The sequence below is a fragment of the Triticum dicoccoides genome, chromosome 7A (genome assembly GCF_002162155.2).
Source record: "Triticum dicoccoides isolate Atlit2015 ecotype Zavitan chromosome 7A, WEW_v2.0, whole genome shotgun sequence".
Lineage (NCBI taxonomy): Eukaryota > Viridiplantae > Streptophyta > Magnoliopsida > Poales > Poaceae > Triticum > Triticum dicoccoides.
The window spans coordinates 527,765,485-527,776,166 of record NC_041392.1 but is presented as its reverse complement, the minus strand read 5'-3'; the positions used below and the strand labels follow the sequence as shown (position 1 = coordinate 527,776,166).

At 48.9% G+C, this 10,682-nt stretch overlaps 1 protein-coding gene across 1 annotated transcript; it reads left to right on the top strand.

Annotated features, from left to right (window-relative positions):
• The first annotated feature begins 4,594 nt into the window (after nt 1-4,594).
• LOC119334706 (translation initiation factor IF-2-like) lies at nt 4,595-5,660 on the top strand. Its single transcript, XM_037607248.1, has one exon. The coding sequence runs from the start codon at nt 4,642-4,644 to the stop codon at nt 5,437-5,439; it is 798 nt and encodes a 265-aa protein (XP_037463145.1). The 5' UTR covers nt 4,595-4,641; the 3' UTR covers nt 5,440-5,660.
• The last annotated feature ends 5,022 nt before the right edge of the window (nt 5,661-10,682 follow it).

Sequence of the window (10,682 nt, the reverse complement as noted above, 5' to 3'; positions counted from 1 at the left end):
CGTGAGCATGTAAAGGCGAATCTCTCCTCTGGTGAGAACCCAGTTGTATTCTTGGAGCTAGCTGGACTCAGTTTGTGGTTGCAGAATTTATTTTACATATATACTGTACTATATTGATTGTAGAGAAATAGGTGAAGTAGAAAAATATATTCTTTAGCCAAGCTGAAAAAGGAGAAGAAAATGAATGAAAAATTGGATTACCGTAACGCAGCTGGACGCCAACCAACCACTGTCCTACAGGTTCACTAACAATGCTTATCTATTCAATAATAGTAGTAATAATAATAATAATAATAATAATAATAATAATACACTAAGCTCTCTAGATTTGGAGCCTTCAGTTACGCCCCAGGGCGCGAATCAACCTGTGGTTGAGTTGGTTAGGTGAACAGTGGTATCCCCAACCTACCAGGGTTCAAATCCTGGTGCTCGCATTATTTCTGAATTTATTTCAGGATTTCCGGCGATGCGCTTTCAGTGGGAGGAGACGCAACTTCGTAAATCTCAAGATGATATGCCTGCGTGTGTGCGTTCATAGGGATGAGTGTATGCGCGTGTATATGAGCGCTTGTGTTTGTACTGATGCTCAAAAAAAGTTACACCCCAGGGCTATGGGATCGCTAGCCCTGCCTATACGGATGTGTGCCATCGGTGGAAGTTCTAATTTTTATTTCTCTTTTTCTTTTCTTTTTCCATTTTAATCCATGAGCATTTAAAACAATGCGTACATTTTTAAAAATCTTGAATATTTTAAAATTCATGAGCAATTTTAATTCGGGAATATTTTAAAGTTTGTGAATATTTTAAAATTTGCAAACTTTATTTCAGTTTTGTAAAAAAAATTAAAATCCATGAACTTTTTTAAACTACTGATTTTTTATTTAAGAAATGATGGTGTTCTTAGTTTGCAACATTTTTAAAAACTCAAATCTTTTTTCAAATCCATGAACACCTTTTGATTTAATAACGTCACTCTCTTTTTAGAAGAAATACCATCTCCAGCTGCACCCATCCTGATACATGAACAAGAAAAACACTAGAACATGATTAAAACCTAGCCAACGAAGATAGGACTAAAATGAAACAACTGGCCACAATATCTTGCTAGTGAAAAAAAGACTTATTCCCATGAGTAAAGAACGGTGTGACGAAGCGTGTGTTAATTTACATTTATACATAACTTGGATGCATGAGATTCCACGAAAGAGGAGAACAATCAAGATGTTGAAGATGGAGATGATGATGCTCTCCTCGATGACCAGCTGCAATTAATGGAGATTGCGATGAATTCCTGGGGAAAATCGAACGAGGTGATGGATTGCAGTTCTTGCCAAGAGAGAAAGAGCTGGTTGTGCCCCGAACACTGCCACCAAAACTAGGTGTCCTCGGACTAGTTATATTGCCGTGAAAAGGAGTTACCGAGACATCTCCCATGGGCCCACATGACCTGGTGGCACTGTCTGCACTAGCCCTGCATGCCTTTTTCTTGGTCGTTTCGTGTTTCTTCTTTGATTTTTCTTGTATTTCTAGAGAAAAGATCCAAAAGCTCCTGATAATTGCTCTTCACTATGACTGAAGTCTTGGTGGCTAACATTGCTGGTAATTTATACTTCAAAATATATGATCAAAATGGATCGAAAAACAATTGAAACCAACATGATGACCCATTGTTTTCTACGATGCAAAACACATGTAAAAACACCCCACCATATGCAAGAAATGTGTGGCTCTAGGTACCACGAGGGCTTCACGGCTCTGACTACAGCAGACTTGATCAATGATTCAGTGGAGGCGGTAGAGACGATTAATTTGCTTCGGGCCTGTAGGCAAGAGCCGTACCGAAAACACGACACGACTTTCTTCTATTTGCTCTCTTTTTTCGCGACAATTCTCTTTGCTCCTCAATTGCCCTGCACTTTGGACGTCCGCCTAGACGGCATTCATTAAGATACAAATGAGGGGAGGAGAAGCATTATTTTTTTACGAATACGCAAAGCTTGCATATCTTTCATTGAGAGCACTCGACCTCCCCTTATACTTCGGCCCCGGAAGCTCAGCTGATGGTTCGTCAATTCCTGATAGGAGGCCTCGTTATTTTCACGCACATCCCAAAAGCACGTAGTACGCGAACTATATGCAGGCCATGCATGTTCCGATGGATCTGCATCTACTCCGGTTCGGACGGGTCGATTTCAGATGACAAGAATGGTCCAACTGTTAGTTATACTCAATGTGCAGCTGGGGCCTGTGTCGTACCGTGCGATCGCAGGAAACATGGACGAGTCAGCAAGACAGCAACCCCCCTTCTGCCCCGTGGTCCTCAGCCAAGTCACCTCAATATCTGCTAGACGACATGAATGCCTTGGCCTCGAGCTCCCGTCTGCCCATCGTAAAAATGCCACGAATGCACCATGCCATGAATGCCCCAACTGCTCTTCTTTTATCTGAGTGCACCATGCCACGGTCTTTTATCCGGACATGAGAGAGGCGTTCCGTGGAGCTCGTTTTGCAAAAATAATAATAATTAAGAGTTTCAAAAAATGCCAATTTTTCTTCTGCAAATACATATGTGTATTCTTTAAGTATGTATAAATTTTCATCAATGAATTTGATTATTTGCATGCTACACAAAAAAAAAATATTTGACATAAATACAACAAAGAAAAAGCCTATTTCAATCTGTGTATTTGTCTTTTTTTGTATACATCACATATGAATATACTCCGTCCAGAAATACTTATCATCAATATGAATAAAAGGGGATGTATCTAGATGTATTTTAGTTCTAGATACATTCATTTTTATCTATTTTCATGACGAGTATTTTCGAATGGAGGGAGTATATGTTTATGAAAATTTATACATGTATACCAGAAATATATGTCTACATGAAAACGTTTTTTCAGATTTTTTTTGAGTTATGAAAGAGGTATTTTGGCTAAAAAAATTATATAAAGCTCAATGAAGCTCGGCCTCTACAGCCACTTTTCGGGAAACAAGGTCCTATAGGAGGGACCTCACTAGAAGCCGAGACGAAGCCCCACTGACAACATATCGGCCGTGCTGTCCATTGTTAGGGAGTGGCCTAATGTAATGTGTCCTCTTATACGTGGAGGGGAAATTGATTGCATAAATAGCAACTGCATTATCTGCACCGAATGATACGTAAGAACAACTTCAATGGAGCGACCCAAACGAACGGCGCATTTGTTCGTTTTTTGTCTGTTTGGATCGGCCGCCCGCCCGGTGTCGGCCCAGTTTTGTATTTGGGTCGGCAATGCGCCCAACGCGCCGACCCATTTCATGTCCGCATTCAATTTTTGAATTAAAAAAAGCCCGCGGCCGGTCATGCCAGCGGCCATGTCTCATGCTGACCCAACTCGTTCGCCAACCGGCCGGCACACATGCCAGCACGCAAAAAATGGTGGGACTTGGAGTTCGACCACGCCACCGCGGCTCCCGTGGTCATGCCCGCGTTTCCTCGAGCCGCCGGACGACGAGCCACCGACCACCGGGGCGGCGTTAAGGTCGATGGGCGCGGGCGCGGGTGTGGAAGGGGCGACCATGCTCACGTCGGGTGAGCACTCCCCGGAGAGGCGGGAGGCCTGCGGGTAGACGTGGAAGCCGGGGACCGGATTGCAAGCCGATGCGCGGGGTGAGTCGGGCATCACCATCCGAGGAAATGCCGACGAGCCGGTGCTGGCCGCGGCGACGGCGGCTTGGACGAGGTGGTGCTGGCTAGGGTTTACCCCAAGCATGTAAAGCGCTTCCCTCGTTACAGCGGCGACGCGGGCGTTGGTGAACTCCTGCCGCGCGGCGGCGGCGGCGGCCTGCGCAGCGGCCTCATCCCTCGCGTCCGCGGCGTGCCTCCGGCCCTTCCTCTTGGCCGACTCCCTTGCCCGCTGTTCGGGCGTTAGCGCCTTCTTCGGCTTGGTCGCCGCGGCGGTCTTGCGCGGGGCACGAGGCTTGCCTTTCCCGGAGGGGGCGACGGCGCCGGACGAGGCGAGGGAGGCGAGGCCGGCGGCGGCGTCGAGGTCGAGGTCGATGGCGTCCTCCATCGCTAGTTTGGGGGCGGGGAGCGCGCGCTGGCGGGAGTGTTTTTAAAAAAATGAGGGGAAATGGTTGTGGCTGGCACCGACAGGCGGGCCCGAGAAGAGGAGTAGGCGCGCGCGCGTCCACCTCGTGTCCGCGTCAACGCAAATCCGGCTCAAAAATGGGCCTGAAATGAGTCGCCCGCGGATAAAAAACGGACGCGCGTCCATTTGGATCGGCGCGTTGGACCGCCACTTTTGTCCACGCCGATCCAAACGAACGTGAGCGAACGAAGCCACATTAGAATTGCTCTAACGTACTCGTACAAAATGCCGCTGAGAATTTCCGACAAACATCAGCTGAGATCATGAGCACATACTGGTACAGTACAAAATACGTGACGGCCAAGCAGTCTCAGAAACTTCTACGCCCGCGTGCAGCGTTACCGTGTGATAGCAAAGCAACACCACCCGACACGCCCGACGCGCTAGGCTGGGCCAGTCGCTAGACCGCGCTCCGCTGTATATAAAACCTCGTCCGCCGCCGCGCCAACGCCACCACAACCAACCCCCGCCGCGAGACCCAGCGCGCGCCCCTCTCTCCCCCCAAATGGAGCGGCAGCCTCGGCCGCACCTAGCCGTGGCGGCGGAGGAGGCCATCGCGCTCTACGACGCCTGCTGGTTCCACCGCCTCGTGCTCAGCTCCTACTCCCCTCCCGCGCCTCTGACGCCGGCGCCGGCGCCTGAGCGGGAGCAGCCGGAGCAGCCGCCGGCGGAGGAGAGCAAGAGCGAGCTGCAGCGGGCCCCGTCGGGGCTGCAGCGGCACCGCCGGACGCGGAGCGACGAGGCCAAGGCCGCCGCGTTCCACGGCCAGCTGGAGCCGCTCAAGATCCCCAACGGCCACCGCGCGAGGCTCGAGACCATCCTGTCCGGGAAGGACGGCCTGGCGGCGCCGGAGCCGCTGCCGGAGCGCCGGAGGCCGGAGGCGCGGCGGCCCGGCGGGAGGAGGCGCAGGAGCCGCCGCGGGCGGAGCCTGTCGGAGCTGGAGTTCGAGGAGGTCAAGGGCCTGCAGGACCTCGGCTTCACCTTCTCCGAGACCGACGTCGACGCCGAGCTCGCGTCCATCGTGCCGGGGCTCCGGCGGCTGCGGGCGGACGAAGAGGCCAGAAGAGCCAAGGCGGCGGCGGCGGAGGCGGAGGCGGAGGAGGAAGCCTGCAGAAACAGGGCGGCCGCGGCGGCCTCCGACGCGGCGCCGAGGAGGCCCTACTTGTCCGAGGCGTGGGAGGACGAGGAGGCGGAGGTGAGGAGGGTACTGAGCAACTTCAGGATCCCAGCCGCCGCCGACGGGGCCGACCTCAAGGAGAACCTCCGCCTCTGGGCGCACACCGTGGCCTCCGCCGTCCGGTGATTTGCCTTGACCAAGATGGAGGCAGCCCAACTTTTTCCTGCCGTGCCGTGGGTGGAATGATGAACTGTAAATATTTTTTGCCATGTGCATGCGCATCTTTTCAAGTTATTTTAGCAGCAGCTTGCGTTAGTTTAGTCACGAGAATGTAAAATGTATTCACAACTCAGGTTCACGGCCATGCCTCAAAATGAAATGTGAAAATGTCGATCCGATTGATATCATTGTTTCCGTGTCAGTGCCAAGAAAGCATTTCCGGTTGCTTTGAAGCCAAGAATTCTCCCATAATTCGGTGTGAACTTTTATCATGTGTGACGTGACGTGATCGGGAGGAACAATCTAAGAGCCGGGTGCCGTTGATTTGTGGAAACAAGGTAGCGGAGAAGGCCACTGGCCACCAGCTGCGTTGGTCCGAACGAAGGGAAATGATTCCATGTTGCCTGCCATCCGCCACAAGGCTCTCGTTCCGTGAGTTTCCTTTTGGGAACCTCCATGCAGGTTAATCACGTGACGACGTGCGACCGATGGAATGGTTGGGTTTGTTTATTTGTTGCTGAGTGATTAGCACATTTTCCATGAGCGCTAAAGTATTCAGGAGATTAGGCACGTGAACTGTAAGATGCACGCAACGGATAGTAATTCGCTGTTTGCTTGTAGGTGGCCGCCTATTTGACTCGCTCTCACCAGATGGTACAGGCGTAAACTAGACGATGTCTGTGGGAGTCCGGCAGTCCGTCACGTATGCGCCTGATTGTCATGTCTCACCCAAAAACCTCTTAGCCTCAGAAACCCTCTTCGTGTAAAGCGGTTACCGCACATTCATACTCATCAGTTCAGAGCGGACGTGACTCCACAACGTCGGTGTCGGTTAGAGCAACGAGGCCGGATGAACGGGCAGGCTTGTGCCCGCGACCGGCAAGCCCGAGCAGCATTAACGAAGTCCGTCGCCGCGCTGGTAGGCCTGTACCCGTGATGGTTCGATGACCGCCATGGAGGCGTCCATGTGGCGACTTCGCCACCTCGTTGAGGAGCTCGCCAAGATCAGGGAGGACTGGTCGCTCAACGACACCTCCGCCGCCACCGGCAGGGGCAAGGGCAAGGCTCTTCGGTCACGGTCGGCGTTGGCCAAGGTGGCCCTCTGCACGACACAGGAGGAAGCCAAGCGGCTCCTTTGCAAGCGCCAAGCGGCGGCCGACCAGGCCTATCGCCTCCCTGTGCCCTTCCGCCGTAGGGTGGATCACTCCGATGACAACGACGACGATGACACGGATGGCGAATGAGGTGCCACTGGCCATCCGGACGGGCATACGAGGGCACCGTCCGCGGCAAATTAGTTTACACTTTTTTTTTACATTTTTTGTTCAACATACAAAATATCTTCTGATTTTATAAATCAGATCAAACTTTATGTCCTTTTGCATGAATTCCATTGTGTTTGCATGATTGTGTCCTAATTTGTTTGTATTGTACGGAGTTGGGACAAGCGTGGATGGCAGCTCCCGTATCACTCTCCGCGGAAACGCCCGGACGCGTCCGCGGACAAATACTATGTCTGTCTTAGGGGATAGCATTGGAGATGTCTTTAGCGTTTCTTTTTCTGCCATCAACACCTTTTCCACGTAGTCCCGAGGGTAAGATGGGGGCGCCACGGCGAGCTGGGCCAGGAACGATGTGACAACAAAGTCAACGGGGGAGAAGAGTTCAAGATTGACATGCACGAGGAGAGGGGAGGGGGTCCACTATCGTCGAAAATCAGTTAGGTTTAGAGGATGAGTGGAGGGGGATTGGCGAAGAAGGCTACCATGGAAGGGCGAGGCGGGCATGGTAGTGCTGCTGTGCAAGCGGCGATGGTAGGCGGTTAGGCTAGGATCGAGCTGGATGGGTCTCAAGAGAAGGAAGGCGGAGAAGGTGGTGCAACTGTTTGATTTAGATGTTGGGTTTCTATCCAATGTCTGCAGTCAATTTGACTTAACCAGTTTTTTTGAAGGCGCTTGCATAAGAGTCACTCCCTTACTTGGAAAATATCTTATGAGGACAACTTACTACGAACAAGTAAGATTTGTTGTATGAGTACAAGTACATGTATGCCATGATGGTTACACTGTAATTCGATTCATAACCTAGTGGCCCAACCAAAGCTTCTAATTATCTTAAGACAAAATAACTCAGCCCCGTTTGGTAGCGAAGTATTTTCTAAGCATTTTGAGAATACTGCAGTTTTTGAGATTACCATAGTTTTATTTACAACGAGTTGTTTGTTTGCCCCTAATAACTGTTGTTTTAATATTGTAGTATTTGGCAAACTGTAGTTTTTCCTCTGTTTAATAAAAAGAACCCCCGACCTATTTTAAAAAAAACAGAGCGGCGAAAAGAAGGGAGTCCCCTCGTTATCCTTCCCCGCTCCTCGCTCTGGCTCGTTCTCACACCGCCGCCGCCGCCACCCTGTCGTCTTCCATCGGCGGCCATGGGGAAACAAAGAGATGGCGATGGAGAGACCAAAGGTGATTACTCTGCCCTCCATCCTCCCCCATCGCTCCTTCCCGCTTCTCCCCGCCAACCGCCGGCTCCTTCCTCTGCACGGCCGTGCCGTTCTCCACTGTGCATGCCGCTGGTACATGTGGACGGCGCCGCGACGCACAATCTCCTCGATGTCGTCCGGCCTTGCTGACGAGAAGGCCGTCCCCGATTCAGGGGCAGAGTAGATTCTCCTTGGATAGATTGAGAAGCAAGATTTAGTGGCTTAAGGCTAGATGCAACCTAGATGATCTTAGCTTGGTGATAGCTTTATGTAGTAGCCCGAAATATGGCGGAAGACAGTCTGCATCGCTGCGATTTTCAGAAATATGCGTGTTACAGAAGCATTGGCTATCTAGGTCGGCTTATATCTGAAGCCAAAAGAAAGTAGACAGCCAAGCTGCTGCTTGGTCGGCTTATATCAGGCTGCGATTTCAGAAATATGTATGTTACAGAGGCTTTGGTTATCTAAGTTGATGCTTGGTTACCAGCTTACAAATTTTGACAGCCAATCAGGCTGTGGAAGTGTAAATAGACTGTCTAAGACAAGCAGTAGAACCCCAATCTCGCTGTTGAAATGCACAACAGTCATACCATAGCGATTTTGCTGTTTTTCATTCAGACAATTCAGATTCCAGTATACCTATTCGAACTTGATTCTCAAAAAAGACAAACCACACCTGGTACTTAGGGTAGGGGCTAGAGGTGACAGTTCATTAATTTGTAGCATGCATTTTGTAGCTAGCCTGGTTTCGGCCCACCCATAACAATTTTGTTCTATCATTAGTAGTTGCTCACTACAGATTTTTGCCTAGCTCCACGACAGCCTACAAGCCTGCGTACATTAGGATATAGTATTTTGTTCTGTCAATGTAATCCATGGTGTGGCGTCATGCACGAGATATTAGGATTTACTGAAGTTGATTTGTTTTAACCAGATATTTATGATAACTATGATATTTGTTGATTTCGAGTAGGGTCCATGTCTATTTTCCTTTTCTATTGTGATATGGGTCTTGTAGTCTCGGAGATATGCTAATCGGGACATGCGTCCCATCAATTGCTCCGATACAATCCTTCATAAAGACAGAAAATACTGATGACAAATATGTAACAATATTTACAAATGATATGTAAGAACTACAAGATGCGTACCTGAAAGTACGGCACAAATTTAGGGTTGCTTGAAACCTTTTGAGGGACATTTATTGGTGGCAACTGTATGAGCTGTCCAGATAGTAACATAATACTTTGTAGCACTTTATTGAAATATATACTTATGGTTTGACCACTATGTTGAAATTGCCCTTGCAGAGTACGGTTGCTTGCATTTGCCGAAAGGGTATATAAGAATATTGCTACTTGCTCTTCCACGGAAACAACCTCTCATCTTGTAGAAGTTGTCTCTCTCGGAAGCACTTGACCAAATTATGGAATACATATTTTTCCATTCGAAAATCTCTTTTACATCTCAATTCATGACCTTCCAAAACTTCTCTCACGTACTTATGTCCCGTAAGGATGGAAGTGTGAATACGTTGGCGATTGGTTGAACCTCTCTCGCCTGTGTATACGGCTTTGATGATGGCTAACTCATCATCTTCTCGGTGTTTACGCTTCAAAAAATTCCCCCACGTTGATGGAGCAATTAGGAGGACTTACAGAGGACAGAGACGATGCAAGTATCAATTGAATGCGCCGACCGTGGCCACGCGATTCAAGTTCTCACGCAGCTCTTCGTGCCCCTCGACAGTGACGCAGATGACTGGCCAACAACGGCACGCGGTGGGTCGCCGCCTGAACGCGTAGCTCCGCTGCGCCTCAATGGTGGCTCGAAGAAGGGCAAGCCGCTCCGTCTAGGTGTAGCTTCACCAGCAGGTGAGTCACAGGAGACGCCCTGCCATGGGTGGTCTTCTTTGTATACACAAGCTAGCCATTGGGTTGTTATGCACGAGTAAGGAATATCCAGCTAGCTAGCTACAATAGCTCAACAGAAATACTATTCAAACGGCCGGCCAGCTGCATGCATTTGCACTGCTAACGGCTAGGTAATACAGTGTTTTGCAGCAACAACCAAACATGTTCTATGTATTGTGAATACTTCAAAATTATTCTGTTATGATAAAACCATGTTATCTCATACCTATAGGTAAAATTACTGCAGTTTTTGATATTTTGTTTTTTGTAATACTTTGCTACCAAATGGGCCCTCAACGTTTTTTTATCTCATAGGCGTAGAAAAAGATTGAAAACAATGTTGATTTGCTCATATATGATTTATGTGTATTTTTCTTGTCAATGGACACATTTTACTAGCTATGGTGGTGGCAGGGAGCTAGGCCTGTCAGATTCAACACATATTGAAGGATGGAGGTTTTCAGTCGACTATCTTGATATGCACTTTAAGGATTGGAGTAAAGAGAGAAGTACCATGGCTGAACAAGAACTCGTGCTCCAAGAGAGGACAATTTTTATGTGAAGGCGGGGGAAGCAATGAACGAGTGTTGAAGTGTGAGTGGGTAAGTAGTAGGTGTCTTATTTTAAAGAAATCCGAGAGTGTTCAGATTTGAAAGGAAAGAGGATAATGGAGGCTACAATTTGACTATCTGGTTCAAAGCCAAACTTCTGCAAATAAGTAAACTTTGTTTAGAGAGAAAATGCGACAATATTGCAGTCGGCTCCATAGTGTAAAAAGCATGCATGACCCGGATAAAATGTAGGAAGCCTTAAAA